At 41.2% G+C, this 22,755-nt stretch overlaps 4 protein-coding genes across 5 annotated transcripts; 1 reads left to right on the top strand and 3 right to left on the bottom strand.

Annotated features, from left to right (window-relative positions):
- Positions 1 to 8,158: 8,158 nt before the first annotated feature.
- On the top strand, positions 8,159 to 10,084 carry BNAC03G75800D (uncharacterized membrane protein YuiD). The gene is made up of 5 exons (XM_013801561.3): positions 8,159 to 8,850; positions 9,062 to 9,218; positions 9,304 to 9,354; positions 9,452 to 9,544; positions 9,771 to 10,084. The coding sequence occupies exons 1-5, from the start codon at positions 8,726 to 8,728 to the stop codon at positions 9,843 to 9,845; spliced, it is 501 nt and encodes a 166-aa protein (XP_013657015.1). The 5' UTR covers positions 8,159 to 8,725; the 3' UTR covers positions 9,846 to 10,084.
- A 277-nt stretch (positions 10,085 to 10,361) lies between these two features.
- LOC106361752 (U-box domain-containing protein 6-like) lies at positions 10,362 to 14,135 on the bottom strand. Of its 2 annotated transcripts, XM_048750857.1 has the most exons (6): positions 13,814 to 13,975; positions 13,606 to 13,706; positions 12,953 to 13,138; positions 12,769 to 12,876; positions 11,533 to 12,665; positions 10,362 to 11,427 (listed from the first exon to the last, which is right to left on the bottom strand). In XM_048750857.1, exons 2-6 carry the CDS (start codon positions 13,654 to 13,656, stop codon positions 10,614 to 10,616), a joined length of 2,292 nt encoding a protein of 763 aa, XP_048606814.1. In that variant the 5' UTR covers positions 13,657 to 13,706; positions 13,814 to 13,975; the 3' UTR covers positions 10,362 to 10,613. The 2 variants fall into 2 exon arrangements, with proteins under 2 accessions (XP_048606814.1, XP_048606813.1); XM_048750856.1 differs by having other exon boundaries at positions 13,606 to 14,135.
- A 217-nt stretch (positions 14,136 to 14,352) lies between these two features.
- LOC106361747 (nuclear pore complex protein NUP54) lies at positions 14,353 to 16,685 on the bottom strand. The gene is made up of 9 exons (XM_013801557.3): positions 16,084 to 16,685; positions 15,953 to 16,006; positions 15,816 to 15,875; positions 15,617 to 15,727; positions 15,346 to 15,411; positions 15,177 to 15,263; positions 14,973 to 15,074; positions 14,743 to 14,892; positions 14,353 to 14,661 (listed from the first exon to the last, which is right to left on the bottom strand). Exons 1-9 carry the CDS (start codon positions 16,498 to 16,500, stop codon positions 14,548 to 14,550), a joined length of 1,161 nt encoding a protein of 386 aa, XP_013657011.3. The 5' UTR covers positions 16,501 to 16,685; the 3' UTR covers positions 14,353 to 14,547.
- Positions 16,686 to 17,620: 935 nt separating this feature from the next.
- LOC106359191 lies at positions 17,621 to 18,022 on the bottom strand. The gene has a single exon (XM_013798926.1). The coding sequence runs from the start codon at positions 18,020 to 18,022 to the stop codon at positions 17,621 to 17,623; it is 402 nt and encodes a 133-aa protein (XP_013654380.1).
- Between the last annotated feature and the right edge of the window lie 4,733 nt (positions 18,023 to 22,755).

The following is a 22,755-nucleotide window of genomic DNA, read 5'->3' on the forward strand; positions in this document are numbered from 1 at the left end:
TGTCGATTCTGCAAGAAGCCACGATTCAAGCCGCAAGGACGGGGACGTAATAGGGTACCATACCAAAGGATGTGGTACCTACCAATTACAGACAGATTGAAAAGATTGTATCAATCAGAGCAGACTGCTGGAAAGATGAGATGGCATGCCGAGCATACTCAGACGGATGGTGAGATGACTCATCCATCAGATGCAAGAGCCTGGAAACATTTCAACAAAGTACATCCAGATTTCGCTAGCAATATCCGGAATGTGTATCTCGGATTATGCACAGATGGATTTAGTCCGTTCGGAATGTCAGGGAGACAATATTCATTGTGGCCAGTCTTTCTTACTCCATACAACCTGCCACCGGAGATGTGCATGCAACGGGAGTTACTATTCTTGACCATATTAATACCTGGTCCGAACCATCCAAAAAGGTCCCTGGATGTTTTCCTACAACCACTGATAAAAGAGTTGAAGGATTTGTGGTCAACAGGGGTGAGGACGTATGACTGTTCAACGAAGACGAATTTTACGATGCGAGCGATGCTTTTGTGGACCATAAGTGATTTCCCTGCCTATGGGATGTTGTCTGGATGGACTACACATGGGAGATTAGCTTGTCCATATTGTAATGGAACGACAGATGCGTTTCAACTGAAGAATGGTAGGAAGACAAGTTGGTTTGATTGTCACCGTCGATTTCTTCCCATTGGCCATCCTTACCGAAGAAACAAGAATTTGTTTAGGCACAAAAGGGTTGTGAGAGACACTCCTCCTCCATATCTAACTGGAGAACAAATTGAAGCGCAAATCGACTACTACGGAGCTAACGAAACAGTTCGTTGGGGTGGTAATTGGCATGTCCCTCGTAATATGCCAGATTCTTACGGTGTTCATCACAACTGGCACAAGAAGAGTATATTTTGGGAGTTGCCATATTGGAAGGATCTTCTTCTGCGCCACAACCTCGATGTGATGCATATAGAGAAGAATTTCTTTGAGAACATCATGAATACAATATTGAATGTCCCAGGGAAGACAAAAGACAACATAAAATCGAGGTTGGACTTGCCGGATATTTGCTCAAGAAGCGAGTTACATATTAAAAGCAATGGACAAGTTCCCGTTCCGATATTCAGATTATCTTCAGAAAAAAAGTCGGTGTTGTTCAACTGGGTGGCATCAGAAGTGAAGTTCCCCGATGGGTATGTTTCGAATCTCTCTAGATGTGTTGAAAAGGGTCAAAAGTTCTCCGGGATGAAGAGTCATGATTGTCATGTATTTATGCAACGACTACTGCCCTTTGCATTTGCGGAGCTACTTCCAACAAACGTACATGAAGCACTTGCAGGTACGTAGTGTATTATATCACAATAATTTACAAAAAATATATGACTAACAATGTGTTTAATTTTTTTTTGAATATAAAAGGCATTGGAGCATTTTTCAGGGATCTGAGCACACGCACTCTTAAAGAAGAAGTTGTGGAACAGCTTCAGGAGAACATTCCCATCTTATTGTGCAACTTGGAGAAGATATTTCCTCCCGGATTTTTTGACGTCATGGAGCATCTAGCTGTCCACCTCCCATATGAGGCATTGCTTCGTGGACCTGTACATTACGGATGGATGTATCAGTATGAGCGAGCCATGAAATATTTGAAGGGAAAAGCTAAGAACCTCGCCAAAGTTGAAGGTTCTATAATTGCTGGAAGTTTGACGGAAGAAGTTTCTCACTTCACATCGTACTACTTTGCGTCAAAAGTACGTACACGGAGAAGAGCTCCAAGAAGATATGATGATGGTGGTGTTGCGCCAACATATGCAGTTGCTGGTGTTCCAGACATCTTTAGCCAGATTGGGCGACTCGGTGGGAAGTGTAAAGAGGTTTGGTGGTCGAGTGAAGAAGACGCTCATAGTGCACACACCTATATTCTACTCAATTGCGAAGATCCATTGATGCGTTATTTTGAAAGGTAACATATATTGACACTTCGAAACACATATATATAACTATAATTAATTGTATAATTGCGAGAGATTCATTCCTATAAAATGTGATTTTACAGCCTATTTGTTTCTCAAGTCGAAGAAACATTTCCTGGTATATCCACAAGTGACGTAGACAAAAGGAAAGATCAACACTTCATTAAGTGGTTGCGGAATCAGGTATTAACTAAAACTTTTTTTTCATACATTATCTGTATTTCATTAACATTCTCTTTATTTTTGCAGGTTGATTATGACGACGACGATGCAGATTATCCTAAGTGGTTACACGAAGTAATTCAATCTCCACTTGTAAAGGTCACCACATCACAGATGTATTTCACACGGGGCTATACTTTTCATACATATGACTATGGTAGACAGCGGGCGACCAGTAACTATGGAATATGTGTGAAAGGGGAAACAGATTTCTACGGGATCTTGACGGAGATTATTGAAGTCGAATTTCCAGGGATACTGAAGCTGAAATGCGTCCTCTTCAAATGTGAATGGTTCGACCCCGTCGTCAACAGAGGTGTTCGGTCTAACAAATTCGGTGTAGTTGATGTCAACGGTGGACGAAGGTACAACAAATTCGAGCCTTTCATCTTAGCTTCACAAGCAGACCAAGTTAGCTTCCTTCCATACCCTCGGATGAGAGATTCAGGTATAAATTGGTTAGCAGTGATCAAAGTTACACCTCGAGGACGAATCATCAGTGGAGAAGAACCACCATTGCAAGAAGAACAGATAAATGAAGTCGAGGAACCTGAACAAGAAATTGATGACATTCTTCTCATTGATCCGCATAATCACGAGTACGAAGATCTTACCGATGATGCCACAGACGAAGCTGTTGAAGACGAGTTTAATGAAAATGATGATGTTTCTAGTGATGACGAGAATGTCGATGTATCCGATTGATGTATTTGTTCTATGAATAAGATGAGGGAGTTTGTTTTATGAATAAGATAATGTGGGGTTTGTTTTATGAATAAGGTAATGCTGGGAGTTTGTTTTATGAATAAGCAAATGTGGGATATTGTGGTTTGGAATGGAAATAAAGATGGAGTTTGGAATATATGAAGTAGAAAATAAGGAATATGGGGTTTCGGGTTTTGGGTTTTGGGTTTCGGGTTTGGGCTTTCGGGTTTCGGGGTTTGGGGTTCTAGGGATATATGAAGTAGAAAATTAAAGATGGGGGTTTGGAATATATGAAGTAGAAAATTAAAGATGGGGGTTTGGGTTTCGGGTTTCGGGTTTGGGGTTTCGGGTTTGGGGTTTCGGGTTTCGGGTTTGGGGTTTCGGGTTTAGGGTATGGGGTTTGGGGGTTGGGGTTTCGGGTTTCTGATTCTAGGGATTTAAACATAACACTCGTTAATTCCACGTAAGCACAAATCGTCGTAAAGTCCACGCAGGATGAAATCGTCGTAAAGTCCACGTACGATGAAATCGTCGTAAAGTCCACGCAGGATGAAATCGTCGTAAAGTACACGTAGGATGAAATCGTCGTAAAGTCCACGTAGCATAAAATCGTCGTAAAGTCCACGTAGGATTAAATCGTCGTAAAAACCACGTAAGACAACGAGGAAATAACGACGAAACCTAAAATTAAATATGAGGTTTGGAATATATGAAGTAGAAAATTAAAGATGGGGGTTTGGAATATATGAAGTAGAAAATAAGGAATATGGGGTTTGGGGTTTCGGGTTTCGGGTTTCAGGTTTCGGGTTTGGGGTTTTGGGTTTCGGGTTTCAGGTTTCCGGTTTGGGGTTCTAGGGATATATGAAGTAGAAAATTAAAGATGGGGGTTTGGAATATATGAAGTAGAAAATTAAAGATGGGGGTTTGGGTTTCGGGTTTCGGGTTTGGGTTTGGGGTTTGGGGTTTGGGGTTTCGGGTTTGAGGTTTCGGGTTTTGGGGTTGGGGTTTCGGGTTTGGGGTTTCGAGTTTCGGGTTTCGGGTTTGGAGTTTCGGGTTTCGGGTTTCGGGTTTCGGGGTTGGGGTTTCGGGTTTCAGGTTTCGGGTTTGGGGTTCTAGGGATATATGAAGTAGAAAATTAAAGATGGGGGTTTGGAATATATGAAGTAGAAAATTAAAGATGGGGGTTTGGGTTCCGGGTTTCGGGTTTGGGGTTTCGGGTTTGGGGTTTGGGGATTCGGGTTTGAGGTTTCGGGTTTTGGGGTTGGGGTTTCGGGTTTGGGGTTTTGAGTTTCGGGTTTCGGGTTTGGGGTTTCGGGTTTTGGGTTTCGGGTTTCGGGTTTCGGGGTTGGGGTTTCGGGTTTCGGGTTTCAGGTTTCGGGTTTGGGGTTCTAGGGATATATGAAGTAGAAAATTAAAGATGGGGGTTTGGAATATATGAAGTAGAAAATTAAAGATGGGGGTTTGGGTTTCGGGTTTCGGGTTTGGGGTTTCGGGTTTGGGGTTTGGGGTTTCGGGTTTGAGGTTTCGGGTTTTGGGGTTGGGGTTTCGGATTTGGGGTTTCGAGTTTCGGGTTTCGGGTTTTGGGTTTGGGGTTTCGGGTTTCGGGTTTCGGGTTTCGGGTTTCGGGGTTGGGGTTTCGGGTTTCGGGTTTGGGGTTTCGGGTTTCGGGTTTGGGTTTGGAATATATGAAGTAGAAAATTAAAGATGGGGGTTTGGAATATATGAAGTAGAAAATAAGAAATATGGGGTTTGAGGTTTCAGGTTTCGGGTTTCGGGGTTGGGGTTTCGGGTTTCGGGTTTGGGGTTTGGGGTTTGGGGTTTGGGGTTTGGGGTTTGGGGTTTCGGGTTTGGGGTTCTACGGATTTAAACATAACACTCGTTAATTCCACGTAGGATGAAATCGTCGTAAAGACCACGTCAAAAGATTTAAACATAAATCACGTTAATTCCACGTAAGCAAAATCGTCGTAAAGTCCACGTAAAGAAAAACACGGGCCTTTGTGATTCCTCGCCATTTCCTCGTAAAAAAAACACGGGCCTTTGTAACTGCTCGCTATTTCGTCGTAAATTTACGACGAATTTGCGACGATATGTAATCTTATATATACACCCGACCGCTCACTCTTTCTTTCCTCTCTACTTCCTCTCTACTTCCTCTCCATTTCGTAGCAATGGTGAGCCTGATTCCTCTCTAATTTGGTTAGTTTAGGATAGATTAGGTGGTTAGTATAGGGAATTTAGATAGGTTTGCGGATTTTATGTTATTTAGTGTTGATTAGGTGGATAATGTTGGAAAATATATTGTTGATGTTAATTTTAAAAATTTCATTTTTTTTTCCAGGTTTGAAAAGGAAGACTTACTGCCCATTACAGAGAGATCTTCGGTGAGCCGGGTAGTCGTTTAGACCCGGCCTCTTCTTCCGCTCCCAGTTCTTCGGGCCAGGAGACTGTCCCCGAGACTCAGTACACTCAGAGAGTCTCTGGGTCTACTTCTTCTAGTGCACCATCGGCTCCTCATGTGCCTCCTCCGATGCCTCCTCCTGTGCCTCCTCCGATGGCACCTCCGATGGTTGCTGATATTCATCCTGATCTGATGGTGCCTCCGAGTGCTCCTTACTCGCAGTACACGGTAGAGGACATTCTCAGTCTGCCAGGCAGAGAAGGTTTACCAGTCATCGACCCAGACCGACCGGACGGAACGTTGTGGTATGTTGCATTAATTTTTTTAATTCGTTTAAATATCTTTTATAACATTAAAAAATAATTTATATTTTAAATTTGTATTTTCCAGGTGGGGGGTTGACGGATGTCTTGCATCGGACGTAACCGACACGATCAAGGGTTACTTCTCCATGGCACATCCAAACTGGAGTAAGACGCCTCACTACGTCAGAAAGACGTGGTTCAAAATTTACGCTGTAAGTTTCTATTAATTAATTATATATATTTTAATTTTTTCATGATTTATATATATACTTTCTAAAAAACTAATTGTTAATTTATTTTTTCCAACAGCAAAAATATAATTGGGCTTTGGGGATCACTGAGAGGGTGAGGAAGAAGTTTAACGCGAAAGCGAAAGTTCGCTTGTTGGACACGGTCTCCAACTGGAAGGGTGACTGGATCGTGAAGGGGTATGAGCGTGGCAAACCCGCTGAGCTCACCACGGACGTGTGGGATGGCCTCATCCGTTATTGGCGCCTTCCTGATTCGATTAGAATCGCCCAGGCTTGCTCTAACTCCCGTAACACGGTCGATGAGCACGGGAACGGGCCGATGCTTCACACTACGGGCCAAAAACCTCACGCTGGTGTCCGTTTGGAAATGGTAATTAAATATTTTATTAAATAATTTTTTAATAATTATATTAATTTATTCTAACTTTCTTAACTGTTTTTTTAGGCCAAAGAGACGGGACATCTCCCGTCTCTTATGGAACTTTACGAGAGGACCCACAAGAACAAGGCGGGCGTATTTGTAGATGGCAAGTCCGAGCAAATCTACAACGACGTAGTTGCTCGGGTTGAAGACCGCCAGACTCAGCTGACCCAGCAGTCTACCGACGGATTACCCGTCACCTTATCCACACTTGAAGTGGATAAGATTTACGAGGAGGTAAATTTTCAAAAAAATTAATTTTTAATTATTCATTTAATTTAACTTTAAATATTTACTTACAATATTTATTTTTTGTTTTTAAGGTTGTCCCTAAAAAAAAGGGACGGACGTTGGGTATTGGTTCCGTCAATGATGTTCCGAGAGCGACATCGTCTTATGGTCAGCGACGGGATGATGAAGTCACGGAGCTGCGTAGAGAGTCCGCTCAGCTGCGTAACGAGTTGACCGCGACAAAATCTCGTATGGGTGGAGTCGAGGGCTTCTTGGACGTTATTGCGGCCACAAATCCGGAATGGGAGTCCATGTTGAGGAACATGCGACAACAACATCCCATTCATGGCGAGTCATCCGACGACGTACATAACGAGGCGGATGTTACGAGGAGGAGTGATGAATTCTACCGGGCGATGAACGACCCTTAGTTTTTTTTTTGTTGTTGTATTATATAAATTCAAAACTTATTTATTTATAAAATATTTTCATATGAATTTATTTTTATTTTGAATTTTAATTTATTATTAAATTAAATAATTTTAATTATTTTTTAATTATATTTTAAAATTCTGTAAAATAATAAAAACGAAGTAAATTCGTAGCTAAAGTACGACCTCTTTACGTGGAAATCTTACGAGGAAATGACGAGGAACAGTTTACGAGTATTTTACGAGGAATTATTTACGAGAAAATAACGAGGAAATGTTTACGACTATTTTACGAGGAAATCATTTCGTGGTTGTTACGTGTATTTTGCGAGGAAAATCTTTCAAGGTATTTACGTGTAGATTACGAGGAACTTTTTCGAGTTATTTACGAGGAATTGTAGCGACGTCCTTACGAGGAATTGTAGCGACGTCTTTACGACGAATCGTTCTACTTCGTCTTTACGACGAAATATATTCCTCGCTAAATTACGACGAATTAGCGAGGAAATATGTGTTACGACGGACGTGTAACGAGCAAACGCGTTTCCTCGCTAATTCGTCGTAAAGCCTCTTTTACGACGAAATAACGAGGAAAACCGCCCTCGTTAAGATTATGTTTTCTTGTAGTGAATAGTAATTAGGTCGAATTAATGTTAAAACAAAACAGATGGGTAAAATTGGTAAATTTGAAAACATATAAAGTATTATTGATAATGATAGAATATACTTAGAATATTCCATTTTGAAGAAAAAAATGAAGTAAACCATTAGAGAGCATGTTGGTTCATTTTTTAAAGAACTTCAATTCAAATTTTGAAAAAAAAATGAAGTTAACCATTGAAAATGCTAGTAGCATAATGAAAACCCCTGGTCAAGAAATCGCTAGGCGCTAGTCGGGCGGTTGGCTAACGCCTAGCGACTAATCAATAAATCGAAAATTAAGCGGGGATTAATCGGAACCTAGTTTTTATAGTTTTTTATTATACATATATGTATATATACGAATATATGTGAAGTAAATTTGTAAAAGTATCTTAGTTCAGCGGTTTGTTCATCTTTGGTTGCATAGAAAGGTTCTAGGTTCGATCCTGAGGGAACACATCTTCCCTTTTTTATTAAATCCATGCGATTGTGGAAAAAAAAAAATTTAAGTGTCACTTGTATCTGTCCCACATCGGTTATATCCAAGCAACAGAGGTCTTTAGGTCGCCAGATGAGAAGGTCTCTACTCTTCTATCGCGAATAGGCTTGCTTTTAGGCCCACATCTTAGCTTATAAAGTCTAAATTTTATTGTGTTTAGTTTGTATTAGTCGGATTTTTAAACGATTAATCGGTTTTATGGCCGATTATATGCAAATCTGATTAATGACACCGACTGGGCTGAAATCACGGCGGCTACCTTACGCTGAGCGCCTAGCCGGCCGATTAGTCGGCTAGGCGCCCGCGTTTTCGAACAGACATGAAAACTTAGATTAATACAATTTGTTTTCCTTATCTTGATAGAATAAAAAAAATGTTATTGTTTTCTGTTAGATTTGGAGTAAATTTACTTTTGTGGATTCTTTTCGAAAAAAAAAAAAAAAAGAGTTGGTCAAAGGAAAGAAAAAAAAGACGAAGAAGGTTGAACGTCTACGCAGACGCCATAGGGAGACAGTTTGAATAGAGAGATAGAGAAAGCGAATCGGTATATACCTTTCTATGGATTCTTCATCCTTTTCTAGCTAAAAGCTATCGCGCGAATTGATCGATCCCTGACAAGATCCATTCATCCACCATCGGGCGCCATGGAGGATTCCACGGCCACGACGTCTTCGACTCATCATTATTTCACCATTTTCACGAATTACCCTCTCATCTCCTCCCTCACGGCTTTCACCATCGCTCAATTCATCAAACTCTTCACCTCCTGGTACCTTCATCCCTCCTTTCTACATTCATAGTTAAAAAGGAGTGATCTTTGATACAGATCTGTATTTCGATCTTAAGAACGAGAAGCCGTTGACTTTCGTCGTAAAAGATAGATCTTTTGCGTTTCCCTTACAGTTTTCTAATAGGCGTTTTAGGCATAAAAGGAGGATCTTTTTTTTTTGTTTTAACGTGTTTACTTGGTGGTTCTGCAGGTATAGGGAAAGGAGATGGGATCTCAAACAGCTTATTGGCTCCGGAGGAATGCCTTCTTCTCATTCAGCTACCGTTACTGCTCTCGCGGTTGCAATCGGTTTACAAGAGGGCTTCGGTGGTTCTCATTTCGCTATTGCTTTGATCTTAGCTTCTGTTGTAAGTTTTGGAACTCTTTTTTTAGCTACTACTCTCTCTTGTTTGTTTATATTCTTTATATGTGTGATTGATTTTTGGGTGGCAGGTGATGTATGATGCTACTGGTGTCAGGTTACACGCTGGTCGCCAAGCTGAGGTTTCATTGCTGCCTCCAGCTTTTATCTTTATTGATTTTTTTAGTGATGCATTTGAGCTGTGGTATCCTCATCTCTGGGGTCTGATTCATTTTACAGGTTCTCAATCAGATTGTCTACGAACTTCCTGCAGAACATCCCTTGGCTGAAAGCAGACCATTGCGTGAACTTCTCGGCCATACCCCTCCCCAGGTAATGTTATTAGGCTTGTTTTTAACAATTATCAATCATGGTGCTACAGACCACACAAACAGTCGAGTTGGGTTTGTGAGTTGATGGAAGTTGAACTCCATAACAAAGTCAAGTTTGTTTTTTTACTTTGATTGATATGTGAACTACTCTCTGATTCGTTACTGTGCTTTGGTGAACCCAGTTCTTGTTCTCATCAGATTCTGTTTTACATTTGGTGAGCGATCAGGTCGTTGCTGGTGGAATGCTTGGAAGTGTCACAGCAGTCACTGGATATTTATTTACCAGGGTAGCTACTAGCTAACGTGAACGAACCAATCATAGACGCAACTCGCCTGCTTCATTGCCTAGTGAAACCACTCGACAGTGGACAGAACCGAAGCAGATTTACATTCAAAGCCTTGGTTTGATTTCACTATATATATAATCGTATTCATGAACTTTCTATTTGAAATGTAAAGAAAACTTGAAACACCATAACAAAAAAGAACGTGATCTTTATTTGGAAAATAATAAATAGAATACAAAGAATTTGTGGAGTAATTGGCATTGTTCATTGCTTACCAAGTATGATAGTGAAGACATCTCTCATCTGCAGAGTATGGTCCAAAGGAATACTACACTTCACACACCAAGCAATCTGTTGGTCCAAAGGAATACTACACTTCACACACCAAGCAATCTGTTGGTCTGATTGAATGTACATCAATATAACTTAGACAAGAACCACAGAGACAGTTAAGCAAACTAAAAGACGAGTTCTGCTTTAAAGGCTTGTTGGCTCAGATTCTTTTTCTGGTCGAATTGGGTTCTGTTTTTGTACTGAAAGTGAGGTTTCATATATAGAAGAAAAAAAATAAAACTGTTACATCAGTAAGCTATCTACACGATTACCTCTGGTGAGAGAGGAAAAGTGAGCAAAAATGGTGAGGTGAGGTCCCAAAGTGGCATTTACATATCGTTCTTCCCTATCAGATGACTTGTGTAAGAAGTTAAGGATCAAAGGAAAAAAAAAACAGCTTTACATACGAGTATGTAAATGTGAACACACTCCAAATGTATCTTTTCCTTCTCAACGGTGGATGGAGTAGCTTTTCTTCCAAAAGAAGCTGAATGCTCTCGTCATTGTCCTCCTTGCAGAGGTTGATTTAAACAAAGGCTTCCCCTCTGACCCTGGTTGAGCTGAAGCTTGAGCAGGTACAGACATTGGCAATGGCGCAGACAAGCTTTTCCTGGGAGCGTCATCTTTATTCGGCGACGCCTGTTCTCGTTGCCTCTGTTCCCTGAACAGCATCAGAAGCTTCTGAGACTTGTCTCTTCCTCGGCTACTTCCATTCACCGAGATGGAAACCAGAGACGGAATCACTCCTTCTTGCAGCACCATCTGAATACACTGCTCGCTTCCCGTGCACAAGATCACAAGGCAAGAAACGGCCTGCTCTTGTTCCACCGTGTCACCAGCGTCCAGGACCGTTGCGAGAGTGCTGATCATCCCTTGTGATGATATCATCTCTTCTTTCCCTTCTTGGCTAGAGGCTAAGTTTATTAATACCGCTAATGACTTCTCTATCCACAAGTGGTCACCTGTTGATGCTAGGACTTGGAGGGTTTTGATGATGTTACATGAAAGGAGAGTGGGGATGTTGGGAGAGTGGGTTGAGAGGTTGTAGAGAGCGTGAAGAGCGTCCAGCTTGCACTGTGTTTCTTCCTGAAGAAGAAGCTTCACGAAAAAGGCAACTGCTTGACTTGAGCCAATCACAGGCTTGGCTTTCTCTAGGCAGGAGAGGTTTAGATATAACGCAGTTGCTGGCCCTTGGGAGTGAGGACAAGTGATCATTTTCTCTAGCAGCGGGATGACTCCTGAAGTCAGCATCAACTCTTTGTTCCTACAGAACATCAAAACAAGCAAAACAGAAGATATTAGCAAAGAGCATACAGTGACGTTGCTTAGGATTTTTGATTGGTAACAAAGATAGGATGTGCTAACTAACCTGTTATTGTTGACTGCTAAGTTAAACAAAGCCATAGCTCCAGTCTCCTGTGCGGCTACATCGTTTTCATGAACAGCTGATTCTAAAAACCGCAAGAAAGCTTCAACAAACCCATTACCTCCCATGAGGATCCTAGCCTCTTCATCATCCTTTAGCAACAGCCTGACGTTCTCTACTACTTTGCATTTTTCACCCAAGTCCTCCTCTTTGTCCAAGATAGCCAATATATCCTGATACTGTTCTAGAACATTGATAGCAGCAGAAGTCTCCTCAACATCTACATCAGCCACAGTGACATCTTCTTTGTGTTGTTGTTGTTCCGGACCAATAGTACTACTCTCCTCCAAAGGAACGAGTTTTGCGTCCTTCGGTGTGCAAGATCTACTATCAGAGTCAGACAGCGCTAGTCTCCAGTAGTTGAGGTCAAGAGATTGTGGTGGTTCAGTAGGGACTGTGATTCCATTCTGCTCACACCAGCTCGCAATCAGACCTTTCACACAGTAATTAGGAGTCAGGGAAAGATGTGGGAGCTGCTGCTGAGTCTTGGGGCAAGAGTTATGTCCATCACTCAACCATTTCTCGATACAGACACGTTCATAAGTCTGTCCAGAGGCAATAATGACAGGATCACACATAAGCTGCAAGGATATGGGACACCTGAGTTCTTCTGGTGGAGTTGGCATCATCTGTCCTGGTTTCCTACTGTTATTAACAGAACCAAACTTAGATAGCTGACGCCCAAACGCATGGGGACGGTCTTCATTACCAGTGGGGGAACATGGTGGCGAACACTGAGAGTCATTCTCATCCACAGCTTCGCTTCTGAAAAGCTTGGAGTATTTTCTCATGAGATGCAAGAGGTAAGCCACGATTGACTCTTTCCGTTTGTCTTCTTCCGCACGTGCCTTGTCAATGAGCTTCTTTAGAGCACGCCGCTCTGCAAGAGCTGATCTGGATGAAGTTATGCTGAGTTTAGTAGCTGCTTGGTGGAATATTTCAAGCTCGGCGTTGTCGGTGCCGTTGTCAAATTTCTTGCCTTGTTGTAGTAGTGCGATTATACTGTCGCCGACTTCTTTCTCTGATGGATCAAGCAAGAACTTGGTGTGCTCTAGTTCACCTACAATATCCAAAATCTGAAGAAACCAAAAAGAAAATTGTAGTTAGGATTCGAAACTAGAAACTAGTTGAGACCATTTGATCAATCAGATTGGTTATATTCACTTAAACAGACATCACCTGAGAGCCAATTGAGCTAGGGACAATGTCCTCCACGCGTCTAAGACTATCGATAAGTGCAGACTTTGTTTTCTCAAATTTTAACAGAACAGCGTCTCCAGTTATAGCCTGTTCAGAAGAAATGGAGGAATTGAAGAGACCCAAACACAAAAGAGTATATGTATCCAAAGGAAGAGAAACGGACCAAGTAAAGTTTGCTACACTCAGAGCAGTGTTGAAGAATGTTCTTGGCTTTCTCAAGCGCGATATGTAACGAGCACAAGGCTTGAATCCCTGATTTACTCCGGGGACGTGCTTCTTCCAAGGAAGGGAAGATAGACAATACCTTGCAATAAACTGCAGATAGTTCCTTGCACATATCTCTGTGTAACTGCATTTTCAGCAATGAAGGCCATTATCACACAACTTTAGTTTTGCATAGAGAGAACAAGACCCATCAAATTACATCTCTCAACCCAACATTTGGTTACAATTAACAAAGGCCAATGGGGAAAAAATGTATCAAAGGCAGCTACTAGACTCAATATAACCTTTTTTGCTATAACGTCAAAAATACATAACGAGAACTGTTGAACATACAAAACTTGATGATAACATAGAGATGAATTTTTTAACGTTATGGTAGAGAAATGTGTTGCCTTTGGCTACCATTGATCAGGCTAAAGGCAACTACTAGACGCAAATCACATTGCAATAACGTAAGAACATACATAAAAGAGATGATAACATACGCAGAAAATCCCCATTTTTCTGTTCTATATGATTCCAACAGCCACCGACAGGGATTTTTTTTCTGAAAGTGTGATAATTTAAAAATTTTAAATAAAGAGAGTATACCTTGGCATCGCTAGCAGCGAACAAATTCTCTTCGAGCTCGCTTAAATCCATTTTCCAAAAATCACCTAAGCCACAGCTTTATACAAACCTGAGAACAATCTCTTTTTCCAAAAAAGAAACAAAATAAGCAAGAATCATGAATATCCTACAACAAAGTTTTGGCCTTCTGTTCCAAATTTTATGGAAATTTCGATTCTTGAAAAATTACCAAGAATACTCTGAAAAATTAGTTATCACCAAGAAATTAAAAAAAAAAAACAGAAAGAAAGGGAAGTAAATGTTAGGAGCATAACGGAACGGTAGAGCCTCGGCGGAAAAAGTGGGGTTTGATGAGAAAGAAAGGAAGTGTCAGCTCCACAAAACCAGCAATTTCTACGACCACTATTGAAACACGAACCTGACGCGATTTTTTTTGCCACAATAACGACAAAACCAAAACAAAAAGCTGGAAGAGGAAAATAATAATAACACACGTGTGGCATTAAATCCGCAACAACACCAAAACAAAACCGACAAGGGGAAAAATAATTTGAACATTGCAGATATATAAACGTACCGGATATATATAAACGCATCCACAAAAAGGCTTCTTCACAAACCTGATAAGTAATAAGGTATACATGCCATGTTAAAAGGCACTGTGGTATATGTAGCCTTACCTACCTTGTGTGGTTTATGCAGGAACGTGGTTAGAAACTATGACCAGACTAGATATATCTGGGAACAATACGTTAAAACAAAAGGAACTTGAAAAGGTGTACTAATCCTCTGAATCATTTCCGAAGAGGACCTTCTATTTTAGTAAACTGCATACATTGATGAAAAAGAAATCACACAATACATTGAGAATTTTTATAGCTCAGCTACTAAAGTACATGTCAAAAGTCCAAAGCCTTGTGCGAATCCAATAGTAAAGGAAATGAGACATTAGAAACTGGACATCTATGTGTCCTCGGTCATCTCTGTATCTTCAGCCACCATGATTTCCATATCCCTCATGTCTCGCTTCAATACGTTCCCAAGCCTTCCTATTGCTTCTGTCTCCTGTTGCAATACCTGTTTTACAATGTCCCAAACAGTTTTACAATGAATTGGTTTAAGAAAACAAGCAAAGACTAAAGATCTCGCATCTCATACCTCCTGCATATCAATCAGACTCTGCTCGTCTATTTTAGTTGACCCCGGGAGATAAATGGAGCTACCAGCAGAGAAGGAATTTGCTTGAGCGCGACATATTGTCTGCAGACTTTGCACCCTCCTTGAAAGCTCTGCTCCAGGACCTTTCACCTGAGAATATATCCATGTTCTTGTTCTGTAGCAAACTGTGCAAACCTCAAAAAGTTGAATCTGATAGAAATGACACAGACCTGTCTTGTTATTCCAGTTAGCTTCTCAGACAGTTCGGCCTCTCCTTTTGTTAAGGGTAACCGGAAACCCTTCCCCTCTAAGCCCTCCACTATCCTCATCACCTTCAAGCACACAAGCCAAACCACAAGAGTAAATATAATTTGACTGTAATATGAACTGACATAAACAAGATGAGATTTTCAATGTAACGATTTCTCTCTCACCCTCAACATGCGTCTTTGAAAATTCTGCTCCTTCTGTCTCAACCTTTCAATAGACGGAAAGGTATGTGCTTGCAAATGTCTTTGAAGCTGTAAAATAAAAATCAAACAATTTCTTGTAAGATGAGTATCAAGTGAAAAGACGAGAGACAGTGGAGATATGATAAGTCACCATTTTCACGTTGCTCTGAGTAGTTTTTATTCTTTCCCTATCTGATACGAGAACTTCATCTTGAAGCTGCAGGTACCCAACACAAAGAGTGTCAATATTCATTTATCAAATGTACTGAATAATTGATTTTTTCCACATCTCTTGAATGTCAATCTCCAAAAACAATAAGTGCTTAATCCCCCTCATAAACAAACTTGCTGACATATAGAAAAGAAACTAAACCCACTGAACAAAAAAAAATTAAGAAACTTGGCAGTAGACGAAATCTAACCTTAAGGCGCTGAGAAAGATCTTTAAAGCCTTGCACAAGCTGAGGCCAAAGGCGCTCTCTTTCTGATGAATCCATGCCTTCAAGTTTGCTCATGGCCTCTGCCCACATTATCTACCCACCAAGACAAATCAATAACAAAAGACTCATTAGACACAAGAAAGGTACACACTTCCATGAAACGATTCAAGAAGATTCTCACATCTGATACAGCTGCAGGCTTGACACGATACTGCTGTTCAGTCACACTGAACAAAAGATGCTGCAACCAAATGGAAGAAACAACAGTTTTAACTTAAACAGATACATCTCACACAACTCATAATTTTCCACACTAACCTTAAACGCATACTTAGGGTTCGTCGGATCTTCTTTATAGGCTTCAACTATGGCCTAAAACAAAATCGAGTGAAAGACACGATGCTTAGGATTAGGGATTTCAGATCTGGAATTGCAAGATATAGCAAAACCTGGATATCACGATCGGCGAGGGAGAAAGGAATGGGAGCAACGGGAGCCATCTGAGTAGTCAATTGCGTATTTTGGAAAGGCGTCTGCTGCTGCGCCGTGTTGAACGGCGACTGAAAACCGAAACCAGTAGACGCCGGCTGCTGGAACGGCGACGTCTGCTGTTGTTGCTGTGGCTGCTGAGATGAGAACGGAGTGGAGAAGAGCGAGTTGCCAAATCCGCCCGAGGCGAAGGAAGATGTCGACGGCGTCCCGAACGCCGGCGTGGATGAAGGCGTGCCGAAGGCCGGCGTGGCTGAGGGCGTTCCGAAGGCGGGCGTGGACGACGGCGTACCGAACGCAGGGGTAGACGAAGGAGTGCCGAAGGCGGAGGTTGAGGAGGAACCGAACAACGGCGTGGACGACGGAGTGCCGAACATGGGGATAATAGAGAGGTTAGATCTGAGTGAAGAGAGAGAGAGGGAGAGAGGTTTTAGGGTAAAGATGCAGCCCAACTGTTCGACGGAATTACCAGCGCCTTGGCGGAAGCTTTTAGGGCTTTGTTGGATTTTTCTTCATCTTGCGCTTCTCTTCCAAAGTATATCACCACACCAACTTACTCTTTTTTTTTTTTTTTGACACATTGGCTTATTTATTTTAAAAATTACTAATATTTAAATATTTGCAGTTTATGTTACAAAAAGAAAACTAATATTTAATTGTTTATCATTCAATACAAATTAATGATTTTAATGCACTTTTGGAATCAATAAATCTTCAGCCAAAACTAACTGTTTTAAACTTTCAAAATATTTGTATGGTTGATAATTCTTGCAATCAAAATTCACAATATACCAGCTACGATTGGATTTGGAAAATGCATTAGAGAAAAATATAACTTCTAGACACCAGACACCAGAAACCAGAGGAGGTTGTCTCCAATATAAGCTAAACTTGAAACATTCTTATGAACGAATGAAATGTAAGCTCTACTATTCAACATGTCAACTCTTCGAAACAGATTGTCAAAAACTGATAAAGATGATTCACAATCCATGGGCATGGCACAACTTCTGGACAACTTCAAAGAAAACAGCAATACTAAAAAGAAGTATTCGAACTTTCACAACTGGATACTTTCCTTGAATGCTTGAACATTAAATTCTACAGTAGATTCATTAACCAAGCTTCCAAATCTTTTCATACCAAGTTATGTTTGTTGGTTATTCTTTTTAAGTTTGATTATCTAGTCTTAGTCTTAGATTCATCCAGTTTTGTAATCTGTGTTTGGCTTATATCCCAGTGATAACGACTTGGTTGAAAACATTGTTAATTGTGCATATATAACTTTGGTCCTTTCGGTTGTGGAAGGAAAAGTTTTATGGAAGCCAGCAATACTACTTGGGGCTTTTTTTTTTTTTTATAAGTATGTTAATTATCATTAAAAATGAAACTGAGTTGTACATTTATAAAGGTTTGAACGGTAAAGCCGATTAATGTCAAAAAAAGTTAAAAAAACAACAAAAGGCTTAAATGATGAGATAGAAGATCAACATCACACTAGACAGTATGCTTGAGCCATACTTGCATTAGGCAACCGAATTTGCTGCGGTTCTTCCTGGCTAGGATTATGTTCCTGAGAAGTCTGTCAATGTCTTTGCAGAGGCAAGGAGAGCTATATATGGTGGCCTGAGCAACAAGACGTCTGAGAGTGAGAGGGCTCGTTGTGTCTCCAACATCGAGCCAGGCAATAAGAGCAGTCCAGGTGTGGAAGTAGAACGGTCTGTAGCCGAGACGTACAGTGATCTCCTTCCATATATGTTCGCTGAAAGAGCACCTTAGGAAAAGGTGGTCTCTGCTTTCATCATAGTGTCCACATAACAAGCACGTTTTGACAATGCTTGTATCCCAAGCAGCAAGGCGACAACGGGTTGGTAATCTATCATAGTTAGCTACCCACATGTTGAAAGCATGCTTAGGTATATGCCCACTGAACCAGACAACAGATTCCCAATCTACTCAAGTTCCTCGAGGTCTAACAGATTCCCAAGTTTTACTAGTCGAGAAGGAGTCAAGGTATTTGTCATTTACGTACCATTTGAAGACGTCAGGACTGTCTGTTGACGATGGGAGAGTGGTAGAACAGAGGAGGATTTGAAGTTACTCTGCTTCAAGAGATCTCGCAGGTCTTAGAGACCAGCCAGTAGATGTGCAACAATCCTTTACCCTGGCGGAAAGAGGGACACCGATGTCGGCGGAACCATCACTTCCAAAGAACTCAATTAGCGTGTTAAGCAAATAGTTGTATTATTCGATTAACAAAGAAGTAACAATATCAAATTCACCAAGAACCAAAGTTCCGAATGAATCTGATCCTCAGAAACGAGAACAAGCTCTCGAATCTGCCAATCTTGTGAGATCACTCTCTACAAGCCTATGATTCTGTTACAATCTAACGAAATGTATCTATATTTCTCATAACTCTTTTATTTATTCACTTCTTTATTCTTCAAGTCTTCTTTTCCACGTCATTCTGCCACGTCTGCTTCCTCATTTGTTCTCGACCTCTTCCGAACGTAGACTCTCAACGGTCTATCAATACCCGCCGCGTCGAAACGAAGCTTGTCCTCAAGCTTCAGATGAGGAAATTGCTTAAGTAACATTATTGCCTTCTCCCATGAATTCTCATAATCTGGTAAACCTGTCCAAGAAACCAACGCTTCCAAACAACCCTGTGCATCATAGCGTGTGTCTAACACCTGGGCCGGTTCAATCACCACCTCCTCTGCATCAGATAACGAACGCGGTAAATCCAATAACCGGTTTCAATTGTGAGACATGAAACACATTATGAATTTTCGACCCCACTGGTAGTTTCAGCTGATACGCCACCGCTCCAATACGACCAGTAACTTCAAATGGATCAAAGTAACGAGCCGCTAGCTTTTGGTACAAACGTTTGACCACCGAACATTGTCGAAACGGTCGTAGCTTGAAAAACACCATATCACCCACCTGAAACACTAGCTCTCTCCTATGTTTATCAGCATTAGTCTTCATTCGATCCTGAGCCAATAACAAATGTTGTTTAATCTGCTTCAACATACTATCCCTTTCCTTCAACATACATTCCAAATCAAAGTTAGCAGTTGATCCCTCTTCAAACTTCAATATAGATGGAGGATCCCGTCCATATACGACCCGAAACGGCGTTGTCCCCAAAGCGGTATGATAGTTTGTATTATACCATAATTCCGCCCACGGTAAGTATTTTGCCCACAACTTTGGATGAGACGAGGCAAAGCAACGCAAATATGTTTCAAGACATCGGTTAAGGACCTCTGTTTGCCCATCAGTCTGCGGATGAAAGGTTGTGCTATATTTAAGCTGTGTTCCTCCCAATCTGAACAAACTCTTCCAAAAATAACTTAAGAAGATGCGATCTCTGTCCGATACAATAGACGCCGGAAAACCATGTAAGCGAACGATCTCTTTAATGAACACATTTGCAACTTCCACTGCCGTAAATGGGTGCTTCAGACTTAAGAAGTGAGCAAATTTGCTTAGACGGTCAACCAATACCAGAACCACATTCACCCCTTCTGAAACCGAAAGCCCTTTGATAAAATCCATAAAAAGACCATCCCACACCTGTTGAGGACTAGGTAACGGTTGTAAGAGCCCAGCCGGAGTTAGCGTTGAATATTTATGTCGTTGACATATATCACAAGCGGCCACATAAGCCTGAATGTACTTTGTCATCTTGTGCCAATGAAACACCGCTTGAACACGTTTGACAGTCTTCAATACCCCTGAATGACCTCCCAAAAGACTGTCATGATATTCTCTAAGAATCAACGGTATATGAGTTGAATCTTTTGCCAACAACAAGCGACCCTTATACCGTATTCTGCCATGCACAATGTCGTAGCCAGCTTTCTTAAATGCCCCATTATCAATCGCTGTCTTCAATGTTTGTAACTCCTGTGATTGATCAATCTCCACAAAGATGTCTTGCATTTGAATACTCGCCGGAACAGTTAGTGCAGCTAATGACAACTCTGTCAGCTCAGAATCATGCACTCCCACCCGAGATAAACCGTCTGTAGCTTTATTCTCCACTCCTGGCTTAAAGATTATATCAAAATCATAGCCCAAAAGCTTAGTAAGCCACCGTTGATAATCCAAAGAAACTTCTCGTTGTTCCAAGAGAAATTTCAAACTTTTTTGGTTAGTGTGCACTATAAACTTCCTACCAAACAGATAGTGACGCCACTTCTGAATCGCTAGTACTATTTCCATCAATTCCCGCTCGTAAATGGGTTTTATTTGTTCCCTATCTGGCAAACCTGAGCTGAAATACGCCACTGGCCTCTGATTTTGCATCAATACCGCGCCCACTCCATAACCAGACGCATCAGATTCTACTACAAACGTTTCAGAAAAATCTGGTAACGTTAAGACCGGTGTTGTACACATCGCAATTTTTAACTCGTCAAATGCTTTCTTAGCTTGTATCGACCATTCAAAAGCATCCTTCTTCAATAGACTAGTCAATGGTCGAGCTATAGAACCATACCCCTTCACAAACTTTCTGTAATAGCCTGTTCAACCCAAAAATCCTCTTAAAGCCTTCACTGTTTTTGGAATAGACAATTTACGCATTGCCTCTGTCTTTTCTGGATCAGTCGAAACACCTTCACTGCTTATCAAATGACCCAAATACTCCACCTTCGATTGTCCAAAAGAGCATTTTTTTTTATTAGCAAACAGTTGGTGTTTCTCAAACAGCTTCAGAACAATCTCCAAATGTTGTACATGCTCCTCCACGGTCTTGCTATATATGAGAATATCGTCAAAGAACACCAAGATGAATTTTCGCAAATATGGTCTGAATATCTCGTTCATGAGAGCTTGGAATGTAGCCGGTGCATTTGTTAAACCAAACGGCATCACTACAAACTCATAATGACCATCTTCTGTCCTGAATGTTGTCTTGTGTATATCTTGCTCTTTCATTCGAATTTGATGATAACTCGATCGCAAGTCAAGCTTAGAGAAGATCTGAGCTCCGAACAACTCATCTAGTAGCTGATCAATCATAGGAATGGGAAATTTGTCAGCCACTGTTACCTTATTCAATGCTCTGTAGTCAATGCAAAATCGCCAAGTCCCATCCTTTTTCTTTACCAACAACACGGGACTGGAATAAGGGCTGCGAATTGGATGAATGATGCCCGATTGCAACATTTGAGAAACCATCTTTTCCATCTCTTCCTTATATGAGTGAGGATAACGGTAAGGACGAACACTTACGGGCCCAATAACTGCTACAAGATTGATAGCGTGCTCTCTATCACGCAGAGGCGGTAACTGAGTTGGCTCAGCAAAAACTTTCAAGTGCCTTTCCAGTAAGTGCTCTATCGGAAGTGGAATCTCTTGTTGCTTATCGGAAATATTGACCTGGAAGAACTCAATGCCAATTCCATTTAAGTGAGACTTATTTAGCTGCAATCCTTTCTGACTCATGTGCCCATTCTGAAGTGACGAATCGCCATATAATGTCACACGCTCCCCTTTGAAAACAAAAGACATCTCGTGTTTTTCCCAATCCACTTCACACTTCCCCAGCGTGCGAAGCCACTAAACTCCGAGGATCATATCGACTTGTCCCAGTTCCAACATGATAAAATCAGCTTTGTCTTCCAACACTGGCAAGCCAAAATGTACATCCTTGCAAACACCCGTTCCATTGACAGAAATACCATTACCCAATATGATCTCCAATTTCCTATCTCTCACTGGCGTGATTTGTAATTGTTTAACCACCGTGGGAGATAAGAAATTATGTGTTGCACCACTGTCAAGCATTACCACTATCTTCATCTGTCCAATGTTACCCCACACCTTCGTTGTCGTTGGTGAAGATAATCAAAAGAAAGAAGCTAGTGATATCTCCATGAGTTCTGTAACCACACCATTTTCATCTTCAAAAGTATCTATCCATTCTTCATTATGTAACTCGACTTCACAACCATCAATCACCGTTAACACTTGTAAACCCACTGATTTGCATTCATGAGTCTTGGACCACTTCTCATCACACTGATAACACAACCCCAAACGTCTTTTCTCTGCCACCTCTGCTGGAGTTAGACGTTTAGCTCCTGCGTGACCACCCTGTCTTTGTTGTTTAGCTTGTTGACTGCTACTACCCGTCTCTTGGCTGTTACTGTTGTATTTTGATGACGATCGCAGAGGAATAAAACCCGTAGAACGTGATGTTGTGACTGTATGAGCAACTCTTGCTACTGACTTACAAAACGCACTGTCCTCCATCATGCTCACTGCCGCAATGTGCTGACGTAATCCCTTTGGTTCCTTCATCTTAATCACCTCTTTCATCTCAGGTTTCAGGCCATTAAAGAATACATGAACCAAATTCTTTTCATCTATTCCCGTCACCATTGATCGTAACTCTTCAAACTCATTGATGTACTCTGTAATTGACCCCTTAGATTGCAAACAATCTTTTCCCTGGTTCATCTTCCATCCGTTGAGTAAAACGCAATACCAATCTTTCCTTGAAGTCTTCCCAACTAACAAACGGTTCTTCCTCCAACTCAATGTTAAACCAATTCAATACTGTCCCCTCAAAACACACAGATAGCAAATCAAATCTCTTCCGTTCAGAG

The sequence above is a fragment of the Brassica napus genome, chromosome C3, assembly GCF_020379485.1.
Source record: "Brassica napus cultivar Da-Ae chromosome C3, Da-Ae, whole genome shotgun sequence".
Classification (NCBI taxonomy): domain Eukaryota; kingdom Viridiplantae; phylum Streptophyta; class Magnoliopsida; order Brassicales; family Brassicaceae; genus Brassica; species Brassica napus.

Bases quoted from the DNA above. Each gene is read 5' to 3' on its own strand.
- LOC106359191 (XM_013798926.1), bottom strand. From the start codon at position 18,022: ATGTGGGTAGCTAACTATGATAGATTACCAACCCGTTGTCGCCTTGCT.
- LOC106361747 (XM_013801557.3), bottom strand. From the start codon at position 16,500: ATGTTCGGCACTCCGTCGTCCACGCCGTTGTTCGGTTCCTCCTCAACC. The intron at 15,412-15,616 runs GTTAGATTTCGT...GGGTACCTGCAG, and splicing joins ATCTTTCTCAGCGCCTTAAG to CTTCAAGATGAAGTTCTCGT. The intron at 14,662-14,742 runs GTATGAGATGCG...ATTGTAAAACAG, and splicing joins GTCTGATTGATATGCAGGAG to GTATTGCAACAGGAGACAGA.
- LOC106361752 (XM_048750856.1), bottom strand. From the start codon at position 13,656: ATGGATTTAAGCGAGCTCGAAGAGAATTTGTTCGCTGCTAGCGATGCC. The intron at 12,666-12,768 runs GTGATGTCTGTT...TGGTTTCTTCAG, and splicing joins CTAGCTCAATTGGCTCTCAG to ATTTTGGATATTGTAGGTGA. The intron at 11,428-11,532 runs GTTAGTTAGCAC...GATGTTCTGTAG, and splicing joins TTAGCAGTCAACAATAACAG to GAACAAAGAGTTGATGCTGA.
- BNAC03G75800D (XM_013801561.3), top strand. From the start codon at position 8,726: ATGGAGGATTCCACGGCCACGACGTCTTCGACTCATCATTATTTCACC. The intron at 9,219-9,303 runs GTAAGTTTTGGA...TTTGGGTGGCAG, and splicing joins CTTTGATCTTAGCTTCTGTT to GTGATGTATGATGCTACTGG. The intron at 9,355-9,451 runs GTTTCATTGCTG...TTCATTTTACAG, and splicing joins ACGCTGGTCGCCAAGCTGAG to GTTCTCAATCAGATTGTCTA.